The sequence below is a fragment of the Dreissena polymorpha genome, chromosome 6, assembly GCF_020536995.1.
Source record: "Dreissena polymorpha isolate Duluth1 chromosome 6, UMN_Dpol_1.0, whole genome shotgun sequence".
Lineage (NCBI taxonomy): Eukaryota > Metazoa > Mollusca > Bivalvia > Myida > Dreissenidae > Dreissena > Dreissena polymorpha.
The window spans coordinates 99409668-99429952 of NC_068360.1; the positions used below are offsets into that span (position 1 = coordinate 99409668).

Here is a 20285-nt window from a genome sequence, read left to right on the forward strand (position 1 = left end):
TACACTATCGAAAGAAACACATATACACACACACAAACATAAAAACATACGCATGGCGCACACATGCTTACGCTAGCTTTTCCATACTCAAGCATGCAAACACACAAAGGGACGTACGCAGGTACACATGCGCACAATCATATGCGAACACACAAACACACGCGCACACTCACACACGCGCACGCATACACACACATTCAATACAATGTTAGCGTTAATATATTTTGGTAAACGATTATATTTTCAGAGTGTAATATTAAAAGAGGGAGGTAACTATCCAGGCGTTCAGGAACAATTTCCAAACATGCTGACCGAGCACGGTAAACAGTTTTGGCTAGATAATTAACGATTTTTTCTGATCGTGACACTAAACAATTTCCGTAATGTTTGTTTTCTCATCTTGAAAGCAAAACTGTGTTTATCGATAGTCAATTATATATTCCCCTGACGATTTAGTGATCGAGTTATGACCCTGAAATTCTTCGAGGTGGATTGTAATGCGTAAATGTAACTGGGCCAAAATTTATGTCTTTTTAACACACAGAGAATAGTCCGGAATTCTTTACACTGAACAGTGCTACATCCTTTGCGCAGAGCACAGACACAGTGATGTAGCCAAATTTCAGTGGTTTTATCTCAAATTAGCCTATGAAATATTCGTAAATATTCATGGTGAAAAGCAGCGTAAAACAGCTACGCTGAAAAAGCGCATTAGTACTCTATGTTAAGGTCAGAGTTGTTGACACCGTGTGAACTGCTAGGGATACAAGTAATGCATAAACAAAGTACGGATTAACAGGGTTGTCTTTATGACGACCTAAAGCGTGAGTAAAAAGTATTGCTCGCATATTTATTTTTTATTTAATTTTCATCAAGTATCTTATTGTTTACTTTAAATTTGTATATGGTGCCAAAAATCAAAAGTTTTGTACAGGGAATTTTCATCATGAAATTATATTCTTATTGAGATAGGTATTCAATAATCCAACAATATTCATTTAATATTCCAACAATATTCATTTAATATGATGGTGATCGCAAATAGGATGATACAACGTGCACACAAGTCTCGACCCGTGTGCTATGACACACTCTTTATAAATTTGAATGGCGTGTGTTCATTTCAAACCACAACCTTTAAACGCTAATGCCTTCCACAAGCTGTTGGCTCGACGAAATCTCGTATGAGCGCTTCTGCTTTGAAAACAGGTAAACTTCTGCATTTTCGTATTTATTGAAATATAACGACAAACAGAAAATTCTGAGACAAGCGTTCGACCTTAATTTGAATTATGGTTATATAAACGGCGTAGAGACCAACAATCTTCCGTTTAAACAAAAGTAACATTATTTTTTCTGCTTAAAGCGAAAATAGCTATTTTAAATCGTTCTTTATAAAATCAAAACACATATAGAAGTGTACAAGCTCTGTACAAACTAGAGCTTTGTCACAGACGTGACGTATACCCCCACATGCTGCATTGACACAGACTATTTTGCATTCTGTCTTCACAAAACAAGAGAAGCTAATTTATGGCGATTTTTAAGAATTATTATGCCATTATCATTTATGGCCATTTTTATCTTCGAACTATTGAATTCTTTTGCATGACACGCCATCCAATGAATGCGAACAAAATAAATGTACAAAGTCATTTTAAAATCTCACGATGAATGACATAGTTATGGCCCGGACAAGATTTTGTATGGCCATTTTTGACCTTTGAACTCAAAGTGTGAGCTTGACTTTGGAGAAATCAACGTAATTCTTTCGCGCAACATACCGTCCAATGATGGTGAAAACATGTGACAAATGATTTAAAAATCTCACAATGAACGACATAGTTATGGCCCGGACAAACTCATTTATGGCGTTTTGGACTTTTGAACTAAATGTGACATTGACCTTGGAGATATCGACGTAATTCTTTCGGGTGACACACCGTCAAATAATGGTGAACAAATATGCCAAATGATTTTAAAATCTCACAATGAACGACATAGTTATGGCCCGGACAAGCTCATTTATAGCCATTTTTGACCATTGAACTCAAAGTATGACCTTGACCTTGGAGATATCGACGTTATTCTTTCGCGCAACACACTGCCCATCCAATGTTGGTGAACAAATGTGCCAAATAATTTTAAAATCTCACAATGAACGACATAGTTATGGCCCGGACAAGCTCATATATATAGCCATTTTTGACCTTTGAACTCAAAGTGTGACCTTGACCTTGGAGATATCGACGTTATTCTTTTGCACGACACACCGTCCATTGATGGTGAACAAATATGCAAAATGATTTAAAAATCTCACAATGAACGACATAGTTATGGCTCGGATAAGCTCATTTATGGCCATTTTACCTTCGAACTCAAAGTGTGACCTTGACCTTGGAAAAATCAACATAATTCAGTTTTAAAACAATAACTATGGACTGAACCTTGACGCGTATGCCTGACCTTGAACAAAATGTGGTTATCGTGCAATAGAATATTAGAATTGCAACAAACGCAACTGTCGGATTATTAAATAACCTAAAAAGGAAGCCTTATAACAACTTATAAAACGAAGCTTTATGTCTAAATGATAATGTATATTAACTGGACCCTATATTTCAGTATATTTGTTATGTTTTAAAATAATCAGTTCTCTTAAATGATATCAAACTGGCATGCACCCTGATTAGAACATATATACATAACGCATGTTTTAAAGCTTCTAGAGTTTTAAATGCCATTAAAAACGTATATCTGGTAAAATGTGTAACGCTTCATACGGTTGTGTCCCTGAATTAATGACAACGAAATAAAACGCTGAATATAAATCATGTACATAGGACTCTTGCGCATGCTTTGAACAATCAAACGATGTGCTAATCTTCAGAAAATATCGAAATGAAACAGTAATCGTGTTTAGGATGTTTTAAACGTTCTTGCATTTAACTCCTGTCAGGCAAACGCAATAGGTAAAAAGAGAAATACGATTTAACACCTGCATATAAGTCAACATATGTTTTACCTGAAAACAAAACATTATACAAAGAATGACCTAAATATGTGAACTAACAAATGCACAGAACTACCTTTTTGTGAAAAAAAAAAATAAAATTGATAAAAGAAGACGGCGATATTATGGAAAAGGACGATCAGCCATGGCGGGTTCTGCATAATCATTGCATATTGAATTTATGTTCTTTCTTTCATTCTTTTTTAATGTTTTTATTCATATATGCATTTATGTTATGCTTTCCGATAGGGTTTAGAGAAATATCAGTGAATAAAAACTGTTTCGAACAGTAACTAGAAATGGCGCAGCAGAGGCCGTATCCCCACGCCGCATGTTTGACCCAGGGGACCTAGTGTCATAATAACAGAACTGAACAGAATAGTTTATTTCGACTTAAGCATATATATAACTCATCGCCATAAACATAAATATGCAATTACAGCATGAGTTTTAATTAAATACAAAACATACATCTTTTCGAAGAAATATAAATTTAATAAGGAATGAAATACAGCATGTTTTAGTGAGGATGTCATATGGATGAGTTTTATACATAATGTAAACATTTAGTTGAATAATTACAACACGTATAAGCTTACTGTCTTTGTGAAAAAAATATAATTTGTCCTAAGAGATAAGAGATGTTCAGTATCAATTGAAAGTGAATCGGTGTAGAAATGAAAATGTTAATGTAAAATAACATAAAACAAGAGATGTGTTTGTCAGAAATCATTTTGCAGGTTCATTACTTTCCTATCTTAAAAGCGTATTACTTCCCTTGGATAAAGTAACATAAAAGAAGAGATGTGTTTGTCAGAAACACAATGCCCCTTCCTGCACCGCTTTGATTTATTAAAAAAAAATATTTCATTTGGCAGGTTCATTACTTACCTCCCTTTAAAGCTTATTACTTCCCGTTGATTTGTTTTTGTGACCTTTGACCTTGAAGGATAACCTTGACCTTGACCTTTCACTTTTAAAAATGTGCAGCTCCATGAGATACACATGCATGCCAAATATCAAGTTGTTATCTTCAATATTGCAAACGTTATGGCCAATGCACCATACTAGGGGCATAAGAATGAGTGAACATCTCTGACTACAACCCTCATAACTTTTGACCCAGGAGTCAGATCAAAATTCCAAATAGTGCAGGGTCGCACATATGCTCATATCTTCTAGGTTCTAGTGCTAATAGTGTAGGAGGAGATAGTGACCGGGACGGACGGACAGACGGTGGATTTTCATAAAGCGTTGGGATAATAAATAAAGAACAGCAAAAATTATCTATACTTTTCATTGTTTGACCGGAACTATTTGAAGATATTTTTGGTTTTCCGATAGTGACCCCCAAATGTTACCAAAGGTGATTACTTTGCATTGAATGTTTATCAAAACATACGAAAAAGCTTCCCTTGAACATGTAATAAAATCTCGGTCGCCCAACGGAGAATTATATTGGCTGCGCCACTCGTGAAAATATATTGGCTGCGCCACTCGTGAAAATATCATTTTCTACGATAATTCGTGAATTAAAATTCATATTCAGCCGAATCAAACAAATATCCTCGTTGTATTTATTTATGAATTTATTTATTTATAGATGTGTGTAATTGCATATTTCATTAGTATGTTTATATAAGTATATATGTATTTATTTTACTTTTTAATTTATTTACTGTAATATTCATTCACTTTTTCATTAATTGATTTCTTCATTCACTATCTCACTCACTCATTCACTCACTCACTCACTCACTCACTTACTCACTCATCCATCCATTCATTCAATAAGTAAGTTAGTTAGTTAGTAAGTAAGTTAGTTAGTTAGTAAGTTAGTTAGGTAGTTACTTAATAAGTTACTTATGTTTCATGTTTTACTTTATCTTTTTATGTATTTATATACATGTACATGTATGTATTTATTTTTTTATGTATTTGGTAATTAATCTTTTCATTAGTTATGTTTTCATATTTCATATGCATATGTATATGTTTACTTTTGAATTTCATTTACTTTAATTGTAGTTCACGTATTCATGCATTGCGCAATCTCACTCACTCACTCATTCACTAACTCACTCACTCACTTAATCACTCACATATTCATTTATGTATTTACTTATTCAGTTAGTTTGTTTTTTTGTTAGTTTGTGTGCTATTTGGTCTGTTAGTTAGTTGTTTGTTTTTAGTAATTAGTTAGTGAGTGTGTGAGTGATTGAGTGAGTGAGTGATTTAGTTGATTGAAAGAACAATTTATTAGCATGAATATAATCTACAAACGTCTTTGTATTTTTAGGCAAATAATGATCACACTCTTGCAAAGCCCAATGCAATTTATCCAAGTAAAACTAATAATTATTAGTATAATTAAATATGGCTTAATACATTTAATTCCGATACCATGGTTCCTTGCATTCTAATAACGCAATACCTTGGATAAAGGGATTGAATAGCGCGCTATTCATTTACAATCGAATTTAAACAGTCAAGAAATAATGGAAGTAAATCATGTATATTTACAATATTGTGTACATCGCACATGCAGTAAGCAAACAACAGGGTTAACACAATTTGCGTGAAGCAATGTTTCCATTAGCATTAAGAATCACAAACTATTATTTCTAACAAAAAACTGTAAAATATATATACATGCTAACATAATTTTACTCAAGTACATATTAATGTAGTGTTATTTAGTTTCATCCTATGTATTTTAGCTCGATTCCATTGAACATCTCGTGATTATTGAAACGCTCTCGAGATTGTTTCCTAGGCCTAGAACCAGTACCTGGTATCTAAGGGGTAGATCTAAAGAGAGCTCTCTCACTGGGGATCGAATACGTTACCTACCGGTTGCTTGGCGGTCACCATAGCAATGGGGTTGTAATGGATATTGTAGTGTCACTGCAGTATAATTACATTGGTGGACGAACCGTTTCTAACGAGTTCAGTGCATATTATATATACTGATAAATGTTCATTAAAAATCACTGCGGTATAAATAAATACAGGTGGACAAACCGTTTCTTTCGAGTTCAGTAAATATTGTATGTACTGATGAATGTACGATATTAGTTTGACAAGGTCACAGTAATAGTTTAATGTCACAACGTAAAAGTAAATACATTGAAACGCCGATTGCAATTGTTAAGTGGCATGACATGAAAAAGTCATTTTACTGGTCAGCGAGTATTTGTCGGACGAAATTCACGGTTTTTCGTGGATTACTTCCTTAATAATGCAAAACACGGCATGAAAAGTTTACCGATATATCTTGGGTTCGTCATGTACAAGTGCATGTAAGCAAAGTCGGATTTTGATGTGCGCATGCGTATGTACGAGGCCCGCATATGGGGTCATCAAAGGGAGGTAATTTTACACTATACAGGAGTATTTTCCGGACATTTATATGATTTGAGTAAATCGCAACAAATTATGTTTAAAATGGTATTTTTCTGAACTTAAACGATAGAAGCACGTGAATGTATTAATTTAATGGTGCAAAATGTATTCTTCAGTGTGTATTAATAGAGTTACAATTGGAATCCAATATCAGTGCATACAAGAATATCCGTTTTTGATGTCTCTTTAAAAATGTTGTACGGTCATCGCATTAATAAATAAACGTGAGCTAATTTCATATTGGTAGAGAAACAAGGCTATAAATTCATTGCATTGGTATTATTTATAATATGATGATTATTTAATACCAAAAACGTGTTTCATTCAATACATAAGGTTTTATAATAATCAATACATCACAAACGTCAAAAGCAGCTTACATGAATCTCGTGCACGAGAAACACAAGGGACACAGCCATTCACGCTTCACAATACAGCCATGGCTTACATGCCTTACAATACCAGCTTTCTCCCTCTTCCATACTCTCTCGCAAGTATTCTTGCTCGCTACGATGCAAACATTCAAAATGGTACCATTTGCCACACACTTTCTCATCACACCCGAACCACACAATGCCCTTGCTCTCATCCAACACCCTCCCTCTCATACAACAGACTCCATACGTAAACTTCTTGTTAGCAAGTTTCCCTCTATCCATTTTCTCGTCCGCTTTTTTCTTCTGTTCCTGTTCCCTGGCCAATCGCTTTTCAACACGTTCCTCTTTTCTCTTAATCTTTTCAATTTCTTCCTGCTCTTTCATCATTTTCCTTTCGTCGGCTTCCAAAGCTCGCTGCGCATCTCGACGGTCTTTCTCGGCGGAAGCTTTCTCTCGTTCCTATCGAAGGAAAACCATTGTAAAATGCATGTAATACGATTTGATATGACACGAGACAGTTATAACGAAATAAGTGTTAATGTAAAGTGATACATACAAAATGTGCACTGCTTCTGAATGTTGGATAGTGTTGTATTATGGTGATTAAATACCTACGCCTTACCATTAACTCCTTCAGTATTTCGTCACCACTTATTACTCGTCCCTCGGTAACTATTCTTCTTTTATTTCGTTGAGCTGCAGGTTTTGACGCTGGTGGTACTAAAATGTCAGCAAGTGACTCAGGCACTAGACCGGCCTTGACCAGAGGGTTTACCGTGAAACGTCCACATTCTTAACATGTCTGGGCCGAGTTGTCATCTAAAAAGAACGCATATGTTCATAATATGAAAAACTAATAAATAAATATGAGGATGTGTGCAATGTGTGTATCATTTTTTTAAGCATACGTTATTTTAGATAATCATCTTGCAGGTAAACTGTACCATTAATATTTTGCACAGCGGGAAACATCGCCGGTATAAGCTGGGACTCGTCTATGGCTCCCCTGTCTAGTGGGACGATACCAGCTGTCGTGAATATTATATGAGATTTTAGACGTAACGTTGATTGGCGGTTGCCGCGAATTAGCGCGTTATTATTTTTTTTTTTTCGTCATATATATTTGTATTGTTGTTGACGGGCAGTTGAATTAAAGGATCGAACCTGAACAGTCGTGTTTTGCATATCAACTCAAAGTACACCATTATACCTTCGTGAAATTGGTGCCGTGAACAAACAGTAAAATGCCGACGACAATAGAGAAGTTACTAGGCAGCGGCTAGGTTTGAAAAATATTATTGACCGTTTCGTCAGTAAAATAGAAGAAGCGAGCGATGAAGACGATGACATTCAGTTTCAAACGCTTATCGAGAAATTAGAAGAAAAAGTGTCATGTCTGCTAGTCCACAATGATAAAATTCTCTCGCTCACCGACGCCGACGCTGTGCCAGAGGAGATGGTCGAGGCAGAAGAGTATACCTTCAACGTAGAGGTCAAACTACGAAGATACAAGCAGCGTCTACAGCGGCCAAACATTGGCATCACAGACGCCGCCGATTTATTATCGCGTGCATCCGGTTCCGGTAGTCAGCAGGCATCCGGTCCACTAAGACCAAACAACCAACGCAGGGTGAACACCAATTCGTCAAACAACAGCGGCCAGGTAGCGCCCGAGATTAGTACATCTAGTACTCATAAATTGCCAAAATTAACACTTCCACGATATGACGGTGATATATTACAATGGCAATCGTTCTGGGATTCATTCGAATCGTCAATCCATTGCAATGTCAACTTGACTGATGTGCAGAAATTCAATTATTTGAAAGCACAGTTGGAGGGTACAGCCGCCATGACTATTGAAGGATTTGCACTCACGAATGCAAATTACACGCGCGCAGTCGAATTGTTACGTGAAAGGTATGGTCAACATTGCAAAATTGTTCATGCAACCATGAAATTGCCATCACCAACTTCCACAGTCGCGAGTTTGAGAGGGTTTTACGACCGCATGGAAACGTATATCCGGGGTCTTGAGTCGCTAGGACAACATCAAGATATGTACGGTAGCCTATTGGTGCCAGTTGTATTGGAAAAATTGCCGATGGATATACGTAAAAATCTCGCCCGCGTAAACGAGAATAATGACTGGTTTTTGCAAGATCTGCGACGAGCGATTAACAAGGAAATCAACATTCCCGAGATCGGCACCGGAAGTTCCTATGCGTTGCCGGAAGTTAGCGACTACAACTCAACAGCATTGTTTCATGCAAGTGCAAATGGTAAGAAGACTTCATACACTCCTAGCAACAAGTTTGGCAAAAGGAATACGCAAAGTTATTCTAGAAGATGTGCATTTTGTGATCAAGAACATTTAAGTTGTGAATGTAAAAACTTTCCTGACACTGCTTTCCGAATGAATGTTGTGAAACAGAAACAGCTTTGTTTTAACTGCTTGGGTAAACACCGAATCACAGAATACAAGTCAAACGGACGCTGTCAAAACTGCCACCGGAAGCATCACACTTCTATCTGTAAGGAGCTACAAAGAAAACCGGAAGTTGAATCGCCGCAACCGGAAGCCGCCGTTTTCTTCTCGTCTACAAAGAGGTCGAACGTAGACGTTATATTAAAGACCGCCATTGCCCCTGTTTCGTCGTCTCACACTACAACGGATGCCGCCATATTAGTCGACGAAGGCGCACAGCGATCCTTTATCACCAGAAAGCTTGCTGACGATCTTCAACTAGAGAGTAATGGAATAGAAACACTTAGCCTGACGGGATTCGGAGGAAGTAATAACAGAAGCTTACAGCAACTAGAACGCACGACAGTGTACATAGTTTCGAAGAGAAAGAAGATACCTGTTAGTGTTCTCATCGTCCCCACTATTGCGGCTCCCATCAGATGCGGATATCTTAGATCGACTGCGGAACTTCCGTACCTGCGGGGATTGAAGTTGGCTCAGTCCGTTACAGGTGACACGTTATTTGACATTTCATTACTCGTTGGAGCTGACCACTATTGGGATATTGTCGAAGATCATGTTGTTCGAGGGAACGGGCCGACCGCCGTCAAGTCTAAGATTGGTTATTTACTGTCCGGTCCGATGCCCTCCACGTCTCATGCGTCAGCTGATAAGCACATCTTGAACGTACTTGCATCGCGCGCCCCAGAACACAGCATATTAGAACGCTTCTGGAGTCTTGAGAACATGGGTATCTCACCTTGTGAACCTGATCGGAAGTCTGTCGAGTACCTACAGCAATACCAAGCGACAGCTATTGAGTACGACAACGGAATGTACCATGCCAAACTACCATGGAAGCAAGACCACCCTGCTCTACCAACAAACCACAACATAGCCTTGAAGAGAACTGTTGGGGCTATTCAGGGGTTGCACAATGAACCGGAAGTGCCTCGGGCACATGGTGACCTAATAGCAGAGCAGGAAAGACGTGACTTCATCAAGCGGGTACCACTTGGTCAAGAGTCAGCTGAACAAGTGCACTACATCCCTCATCACCCAGTGGAAAAAGAATCATCAACGACACCCATACGCATCGTCTACGATTGTAGCTGCTGTCAGTCACGTGATTCACCAAGCTTGAACGACTGCCAGAAATCAACGCCACCGGCATTGAACGAGCTTACGTCGATTCTTACAATCGTCACAGAAATCGAGGCTGTACTTAACGATCGGCCATTGACGTATGCATCAACAGATCTAAACGACCCCGCGCATATCACGCCGTCGCAGCTGTTATATGGTAGCCGAGTTACTACGCTGCCACACGATGACGTCACATTCGATGCCGGGAGTACTGTCGCTGCAGCCGATTATGCTACATTTAACCGCATGGCAAGGCGACGTGAGCTACTCATACAACAGTTATACAGACGCTGGAAGACTGAGTACCTGACGTCACTCCGCGAGCACCACCGAATGTCTGGTTCCAACACGCAGACGATCAACACCGGCGACGTGGTGCAGATCCATGATGATGGCCCGAGATGTCGATGGAAACTTGCCGTGGTCGTCGATGTTGTTGCCGAAAGGGACGGGCATGTTTGCGAGGCGAAAGCGCGAATCAGTAACGGACTGTATACCATAAGGCCAATAGCGAAACTTTATTTATCCACCGGAAGTGATAAGTGCCAATAAAAACTGATGGACAATCATGAAATTGTTGTGATGGACTGTTTTTAAATATTTAACCATTTTGTTAATATGATTATCGTATTCGTATACTTAGGTGAAAACTCTGTTTTATCATTTTGCGGCCCCCAGTATGTCGTGAATATTATATGAGATTTTAGACGAAACGTTGATTGGCGGGTGCCGCGAATTAGCGCGTTATTATTATTTTTATTTTACGTCATATATATTTGTATTGTTGTTGACGGGCAGTTGAATTGAAGGATCAAACCTGAACAGTCGTGTTTTGCATATCAACTCAAAGTACACCATTATACCTTCGTGAAACCAGCTTTGACAAAAGCCCCTATGATGGTAGACGGTGTGATGCGGTCCATCGCATACTTCAGTAAAACAGGGTATTTGGATTTCCCTATAGTCAAGGACGGGCCAACAATTCCAAGATCAGACGCAAGTGATGCCATGTTTGTCTTTAACGGGCCAATTATCTGAAAATGTGTTTTAAAAATCAATCAATAAAATGCTTATTCAAATAAAACACTTGTTATGTAAGTCCTCATTTACCTTACGTGTTTTTATGTGACTAAATGCATACGAGTAAAATGTTAGTTTGATTGTTAAGCCTTGTTAACAAATTATTCAACGATTTAGGCTTTTGACTAGGATGCTATTGAGTTTGAGATACCTTCACATCCAACGGCTGCAAGATGTGCGTGGTATGGCCTGGAAACCCGATCAGCACAACATCGTTCGCCCTGGCCGCCTGAATAACTGGTAGGGAAATGTGTGCGTCATGATTGTCCATGATCAAGACAACCGGCCTTGCTCGTCCACAGTGGGGCAGAAGTCCTTTCATGAACCATGTTTGAAACAACTCATGGTCGATATACCCCGTCGAGCTGCTCCCATAGAGCCATGTGTCTGGCACGCCGTCGGTAAAACGCGTGTGTGGCAATGAACCCTGTATGATTGTTCAAATTTAAACATGTATCACCAAGTACCTTGGGCATGACATTAAAGCATGTATATTACATACAAAACTATAAACAAAAATACATGGTTGATATATTATCATATTTTTTCCATTCGAGTTTAAATGAGTCGTGTTCTGAGAAAATTGAGCTTAATGCATGTGCGTAAAGTGTCGTCCCAGATTAGCCTGTGCAGTCCGCAGAGGCTAATCAGGGACGAAACTTTCCGCTTGTATGGTATTTTTAGTTTCAAGGAAGTCCCTCCTTACCGAAAATAAAATTTAGGCGGACTGCACATGCTTATCTGGGATGACACTTTACGCACATGCGTTAAGACCAGTTTTCTCAGAACAAGGCTTAAATATTATATTACAATTTCATAATCTGTAAGCGTTTAAGCTTGAATAATATTTAAGTGCTTAAACAATTCACTGCATTTATACAGAATACAATTACCTTGAAAATAATCATTGTAGGGAGAAACCGCCCATCTGCACAAACGCAAAGGTGCGCGGTTATATGGTTTCCTCCACCGCCAATAACTTTCCGGCTGATGGTGTGCTCCCTTTTTCCAGTAATAACTTTCTCTTTGCCTTTTTCTTTTCCCGACCAACCGGTCTCGTCACAGTTGAATATCTTAATTACGTATAAGTAAGTGCGTAAGCAATGAAATTTACGATTGGAATGCCCTTATTATTTTATCAGTAAGTAAATAGGTTTGTCTTCGTTTTTATTAAATTCCGATGTTTCTTAAAGTAAAATAATTTTATAAATGACATTAACAAGACTTATTACGAAAATAAAACCTTAAAAAAACTAACTTATATTTTCACTAAATTCATATAAGTATTCCATATTGATGTCAGTTGATATAGACCCGTTTACGATATAAAACAACTTACTTGTGACGGTTTATCTTTTACACCATACTGTGTGAGGGTTTTGTCCAGAAAGTCAAAGAATGGGTATATGACATCCTCCCTCGACATTGAGAAACGTGCCGGATCCAAACTCTCGGGCGTCCGTTCCTGAAGTTCCGGGTGGCGCGCAAACAATTTTCGGAACCATTCGTCTGACGGCCCATTCTCTGACACCTTATACGGATATGTCCTACCTGTAAATAAGTTCGAAAGTAAATCTAAATAATATCATATAATACAACAATAACTGTGATGTAGGGGCGGGACCGTGTTATGAAGACGTATAATTATAAAGGAATATACGTGTCCGGGGTAAATGAAACAGTCAAAGGTAAAACATTTCAATTACATGAACAATATTCGTAATAAGATTACAGACTTATAAATTGTAAACATAAATGATCGAACCAACCTCCTTGCTTAATGATTTCCCGAATATAAACACGGGTTCTGTTTCGTGTCATAGGGAAACCATGATCCGCCATGTATAATAGATAACTCACAAGTGCCCCCTCTTCCTCATCGTTTAATAGGCTCACTGGACCTGTGCGTGTCTCGCCAACACGCCCATGTACATGATCTGATAATGTACTACGTGGAACATTGAAATCCCGTGCAGCGACCCTAATTTTCATTTTGTGCTGCCTAACAGCAGAGACGGCACGCTGCATCTGTGTCTTTTCCCTTGATTGCATTTGTTTTCTGCAATCCAATCCATGTTTGCATTACAGTCTAATTGTAAAACAGACACTAAAATATACCATTATCATTTTTAAGTCGTTTAATTAATGCTAGCATTCCTAAACTAATATTTGTGTATCAAATGTGGGGTTTATTCGTAAAATAACTATGCAAACATTAACATAGATTAGACTATTCAATATTACGAAACACAGCTATTACAAACTCATCAAGGGCGAAAATCCCAGCAGTGAATGTATATAGTCGTCAAAAAGATTTGTTTCCCTTTAATCAAAGCGTTAACTATAAACATTTTGCAAGCAAATCCGATATCTGTTTATAAAAAAGTGTGTCGAGTTTTTAATGTAAACAAATCAATAATTGAAATAGTTTGTTGCTGTTGACTACATCAGTTTCGTGTTAAATATGAGGTTTTAAGAAAAAACAATGGAGGTTTGGTGTATTGTAGCAGACGACCGAAAATGTCAAGAACACAGGTCGGGCCTTATTGAGTGAATTATTTTGCGCATGCGCGCACTATTTATATCCCCCGCGCGGAGGTCACATTTCATTGCGACAAAATTTGTAAACATTACAGTTATTTAACTACAATACTTGCTTTTCAACGAATTTCTGGTGTCAACATTGAGAAAACAATCGCGCGTAAGGATGTGACGTAGAAAATTGTGCTAAAGGGTTAAAATACGCGAAATAAATAGAACGTCCGATAATTACTGCTGTCCGACAAATACTCGCTGACCAGTACGTAAATTTCTGTACAATTATATCCGACCAAACCAAAAAAACAATCGTTTTTTATTGTGTGAGCTCTTGTTGGTATACAGTGTTGCTTAATAGTTTTTTAAAATCGTATCCTTTATAAATAAACAACGATGAACATTATAAGGAGGGTAGTCAGATCGTATGCTTAACAAGCGTTCCAGTACCAATACACTGTTCCAATATCAAACAAACAAGATCAATATGTTAAATACATACTGTCCACCATAAAAGCAACACAAATGTTTACCTGCTTCTTTAACACATATATCTCTTGTCGTAACATAAGTGTTGGTAAAATTCTGCGAACAACTGTAGTGTCCCGACGTTGCGCTATTGACTGTTAATATGGTAACTGTTACAACAGTTAAATCTGCATTCGTCGACATAGTGTACACATCGGTGCAATTTTCATTTAGAAAACATTCATATACAGAAAAAAAACCATAACACTCTCCTATTTCGTTGGATCCATGAAAACAATATACGTGTCTTGCTTCATTATTTTTCCATCCGAAATTAAACTCCAACGGAACAGTTTGTTCATATGCAAAAACACATATTTCTGTTCCTGAAATGAAAATTAGTATTGTGATGTCGTAATTCGCCCAAATTAAATGTTATTGTGTTCATGTGTTAACATTAAAACACATATTCAACTTATACTTAAATACATGAATCAAAAATATCTTGCCTGATATGATGGTTGTTTCCATTACAGTGATTAATACTCCATACAAAACCGAAGACGCCATTGTTAATGTTAACTATGCGTGTCAAGCACAAACGCATTGCTGTTGAGATGGCGATACGTAAACAAAAATCAAAGCTCTGAGTGCTATCATCGTTAAAGGAGTATTGTCGGTATATATATATATATATATATATATATATATATATATATATATATATATATATATATATATATATATATATATATATATATATATATATATATATATATATACATCGATTTAATTAATTTGAACGGCATATATATACCCTACAATGTTTCACTCCGTATTCACTGTAATACTGTAATAGAGGCAATGCATGTGTTCATAGCAACTTCGTAGGCCAAATATAATTTGGGATAATTCAATCAGTAAATACAATATACAGAGGGTTACCATTTTTCAAATATATGACTTATTGGTAGGTTTTTGCATAATTAATATACTACATACACCAAATTGAAGAAGCAAGAACATATATAGATACTATTAGTTTACTGTCCTATCGTTTTTGGCTTAGAATACCTAGTAATTGAGAGACCTCCTGTGGCGTTTTTGCATCCGTACCGTATTTGGTACGTTCTCCTAGGGTGCCGCACTGACGTGCAGTGGTCTATATGGAATGCTTTATAATCCTACGTTTTTGAGGGCGTATTATTGTATGTATGATTGTGTGTATTTTTTATATGTTATATTTTTATTTAAATAAAGAACAACAATTACTGTTATATAATGGCATTGTTGTTAATGATTCCATTTTACACAACCGTACGTATACAATAATGCCGATAACCTCCAAGGGATTTCCAGAGACGCAGTCGTTACGCCACTTAAGAAACACAGGATCGAGCACCGCAATACCTTGAAGAAAATAATCAAAGCGCTGAAGTCACTGAAGTTGTTCGCTGTTTTCGTCCTTGATTAGCATGTGCGCATTGTACAGGCTAATCAGTGTGCACAGGGTTATCTTATTTGACATGCATTTTGCCCCGTTTTCCCTGAAAGCAGCCAATATGTACAGATTTCAATGATAAACACTAGACTGGCCAATGTCGTCTTACAAGCTGGTAAATACACTCAATGCAGAAGTAGAGCAGATGCTCCTAAGTATTCGTCGTTTGCAGTGCAGACAGACAGCGGTAATTGTTCCTAGCATAGTGAGTTGCAGTTCTCTGCGTTGCTAAGGCTTCTAAGCACATACTGATTTGTAAAATATGCTCTGTAAATTTAGTCGGCCGCTAACGCAACCAATTAAAATCTGGTCTCAAATAATCAACATTTTAATGATGTTATTTCTGCACATGTTACATAAATACAGCGTTTTCTTATAAAAAGGTTGGATGTTTAGCTGCATTTTATTCGAACATTAAATGAATTCGAAAATTAACGATATAATACTTTCAGTTTTCGTTTTCAAATATTTAAATTAGCATGCGCATATTTGGTTTATTTTATACAGTGATATGACGCCTAGTTTTTTTTCGTGTGTCAACATATAGATATGTTAAATGGTGCCCATATAACGCTTCGCTTTAATGCTTTCTTTTAATTATTTTAATAGGTTTGTAAGCAATTTGCCGGAGGGGGGTTATATATTTGCTTCGGAGTGATTTTATATTCACTATCAATATATATTTATTTTGTTGTATTATGTATGTCTACTATTTGGAAATTAAGTTGTTTTAGACTAATAACAGTGTATCACCACCCAAGCCGAACTCTAACATATTTTTATTTACGAGTGAACATTTTGAAGACAATTTGTATTTTGCCATCAAACAAAGAATATGTAAAATTTGACACAGAAAAGCATTCACAATGATAAAATTGTCTTAAATAAGCGAAACCGTTTCCTGTTGCAATTAATTTGGCAAACGATAACTCACTTAAAGGAAAACCGGACTCCGATTATTAAGGAGAGTAGAAGTATCTAACATTACATTCGACCATCCATCTCTCAGCAATTCCTTCCACAAATCGGGATTTGTCGTTGCCTCAAAAACGAAACGAATATACCTGGATATTTTGATGCCACTTGGTATAAGATAAACGACTGCATGATAATCACTAGCATCCATCAGGTTCATTGTGAAGTAGAACTTATTTTTCAGAAAATATCTTATGCTCCTCATGTTTACTTCTATATGTATTTTGCTGATACAAATCGCACCGGTTTCGATTATGTGAACCGTTGTGTCCGTCTTATGCCTGTTTTGGGCGCATACCAAGATTTATAACTTGTTTTTGTCATAATTAATGTTTACTATATGGCTATTGGGACTTCGGAAAAGTTAACGGGTAATAAACGAGGGTACATTAACTCGTATTCATACACTCATAATTCAACATATCCAAACATGATACTGTATGCCTTTAAAAGACCATATATGTGTCGCATTTTGTGATCTGGGTGTGAATAAGGAAATCATTAAAAATATGATTCCGTTTTTCTTCCGGCTAGCATTTAACGACAATAGCCCGTTTGCATGGAGGATTGTTTTTCAACTTAAACCGATGCGATATGGGTTGCTTCGTAGTTAACTGCACATTTTTTACAATTGTCATCTATGTGTTTAAAGGTATGTTCTAATTCACAATCGTTTCTTAAAGTAATTTATAGATTATGCGCTCCACAGTGTAAATGTCTTTCGAGAGAAACGACATTTGATTTAAAAATGCACACATTATGTCATGTTTAAGAACTATATAATATAGAGACAACAATTTCTATTCAATAAAGGGTACACAGCATCAACGACATTGACTCCTGATGTACATGATGTATTCATCGGCAACAGCATCACATTGACATGCTCAACAACATCCCCACCGTTAGTTGTTACCTGGTTCAAAATAGAGAAAGGAAGGCAAAAAGAGGAAAAGGTGATTGCTCAAAAATGGGTGAGTGGAACATATTGTAAAACTGACAGCGATGCGATGGCGTGTTACTGCTCTTCATCACAGGTCTATTCATGTTCTATAAAGTCGGTGTATGCATCACACGACGGTCAAAGCTGGCTCTGTAAAGCTATATATGGAAGTGTGCATCGTGAAAGCAACGTCTTTACAATCAAAATTATGTGTAAGTAATCACTTTATTGTTATGTTATTCTTATCATCATTCACGCTTGTAATGAATATTGTTCTATTTATTTTAAAGTTTAAAAAATATTATTATATTAAGTATATACATTCGTCTATCCCAATGGACGGGTCCATTAATAAGTATTGTATATGATATAAAGTGAATTATATTTTTAAAAAAGGTGACAAAAAGGACATTAAAATTGCAAAAGTACGAATAGTAAAGTCAGTTTATATTATAGTTTTTTTGCAATGATGTTCACATGAAAAATGATGTCTTGTGAAAACTGGGTAAAATGAGTCTACTTTGATTGTTGTGACGGTATATTGTTTGGTCTGTATGGGGCTATATAGACGACATGTTTATGGTATGTTTTGAAATTTATGCATTAAATCACATGGTTTTATCACTGCGTCAGTATTTTTTCTTACGGCAAAGTTTTGATTCAAACCAAAACGTTTATCTTTTAAAGAAACACAAAGAGTCTAATATAATAAAGATAGCATCATCCTAACATTTGTGTCAAATATTTCAAATCTATCTCGATCACATCAAAGTGTTTTTCAACAATGAAAACACACAACACACAGGATTTATTCAAATCAAATGTATAAAAATAAATATCAGAACTAAAATACTTTGAAATTATTTATGATAAATCGAATTCTTACACAGATTCAATGGAATAAGTTTTCTTCTGATTTCTTCATTGTTCTTTTCATCCGTTGGCATAAAATGTGCATATTAAAAACAATTTAAAAAAAAAACGATGAGTGGTGCGGCGTAATTCGAGTTTAAAGTTCAATATGAAGTTGCTTAAGTAATATTAGTATCGTCATTAGCATTCGTTGTATTGACCTTATCACATTTCTACATTTAATGTTGCGTTTATTCTTGGAGCTTCTCTATAGACTGTTTCTATCCATAGACGTGCGTAGTCTTATCACTTTGGTTTATTAAATATTAAAGATTGCATAATTTTACATACAGTGACGAATGTTATAACCATTTAAGCCTGTTTGCCGCAAGCAGAAACCAATCTTCATGCAAGCGCCAAGACCAATGTGCATGATGCTGTAAATGGTGTAGTATGTAAATTATTTAGGTCTGCCAGCTCCACTGGTATAACGCTGGACTACAATTCCGATGATAATGAGCTCAATTACGGCCCTTGTCCTAACTTGTGTGGTGATTGGTCATGGAATTATCTGTACAGCCATTCTTCCCCTACCATTGATGCAATTAGATCAGTTGTCAGTTTCTAGCATATGATGTTTCACTCAGTACACCTAGTGGTGCACTAGCTGATTAAAAATGGTTGGCATTTATTGATAAATTGTCGGAAAATAGAACACACACAAACGCGCACTACACTGAATCAATGAACACACGTTGGTACACCATTATCACTATTTAAATATTGCATGAAAGTTTTTTATCTATATGTAAACAAACGGAGAGCTTTCCATATATAATGACTAATACTTTAGTTTGTTCTTAGACGAGAAGTTGTTGAAATGTATATACCTAAATTTACGCACTATGAATTATAGTAATCTAAATAATTATGTGTCAAACTTAAAATAATGTGTAATTGGGTATACAAGTTATAAACATGTGCGGGCTATTATAAAGAACAATGGTTAAGGGAAAGTACTGATCAAGAAAAAAAATGCAAATAACATGTCCAGTACAATGTTAACTGCAAAAATATCATTACACAGTTTTTTATCTAGATTCGTTGCGTTTGTGGAACATTTCAACAAATAAAATCTCATGTTGATATCTACTATAATTTCACTGAACAATACAATACTTCATATGCTTTAAGTTTCTTTGTTAATGATATAGAGCCTAGCATTAACAAAAATGGACGATATTGATACCTTATGCGGATAATAGCCATTGCCAAATTCCCGCATTTCAGCCGACGATAAACCCGCCGTCTCGCGAATTTGAGCCTTTAGAGTCATGTGTTATGTCGTGTATTCATCAGGCTTCTAACAATGATGGCCTCGGCAATTTAGTTTCTTAATATCGTATGCAAAATTCGACTACATGCATACCAAACACCGTAAATATGAACATATACAAAGCATACTTTGTGACTACGGTTTGACATCTAAGAAATTGTGAATGTCGTTTGATTAAATAAGGCAA

General features: G+C 36.5%; 1 protein-coding gene across 3 annotated transcripts; it reads right to left on the reverse strand.

The window, feature by feature from the left end:
• Positions 1-5549: 5549 nt before the first annotated feature.
• LOC127836616 (uncharacterized) lies at positions 5550-14880 on the reverse strand. Of its 3 annotated transcripts, XM_052363285.1 has the most exons (8): positions 14557-14687; positions 13258-13547; positions 12828-13039; positions 12382-12561; positions 11640-11915; positions 11272-11442; positions 7418-7614; positions 5550-7254 (listed from the first exon to the last, which is right to left on the reverse strand). In XM_052363285.1, the coding sequence occupies exons 2-7, from the start codon at positions 13538-13540 to the stop codon at positions 7567-7569; spliced, it is 1170 nt and encodes a 389-aa protein (XP_052219245.1). In that variant the 5' UTR covers positions 13541-13547; positions 14557-14687; the 3' UTR covers positions 5550-7254; positions 7418-7566. The 3 variants fall into 3 exon arrangements, with proteins under 3 accessions (XP_052219245.1, XP_052219246.1, XP_052219248.1); XM_052363286.1 differs by lacking the exon at positions 13258-13547 and having other exon boundaries at positions 14557-14880; XM_052363288.1 differs by lacking the exons at positions 11272-11442; positions 14557-14687 and having other exon boundaries at positions 13258-14285.
• Positions 14881-20285: the final 5405 nt, after the last annotated feature.

Bases quoted from the DNA above. Each gene is read 5' to 3' on its own strand.
- LOC127836616 (XM_052363285.1), bottom strand. From the start codon at position 13,540: ATGCAATCAAGGGAAAAGACACAGATGCAGCGTGCCGTCTCTGCTGTT. The intron at 11,443-11,639 runs GTATCTCAAACT...ACACATTTTCAG, and splicing joins TGCAGCCGTTGGATGTGAAG to ATAATTGGCCCGTTAAAGAC. The intron at 7,615-11,271 runs GTATAATGGTGT...CGTTCTTTTTAG, and splicing joins TCAAAGCTGGTTTCACGAAG to ATGACAACTCGGCCCAGACA.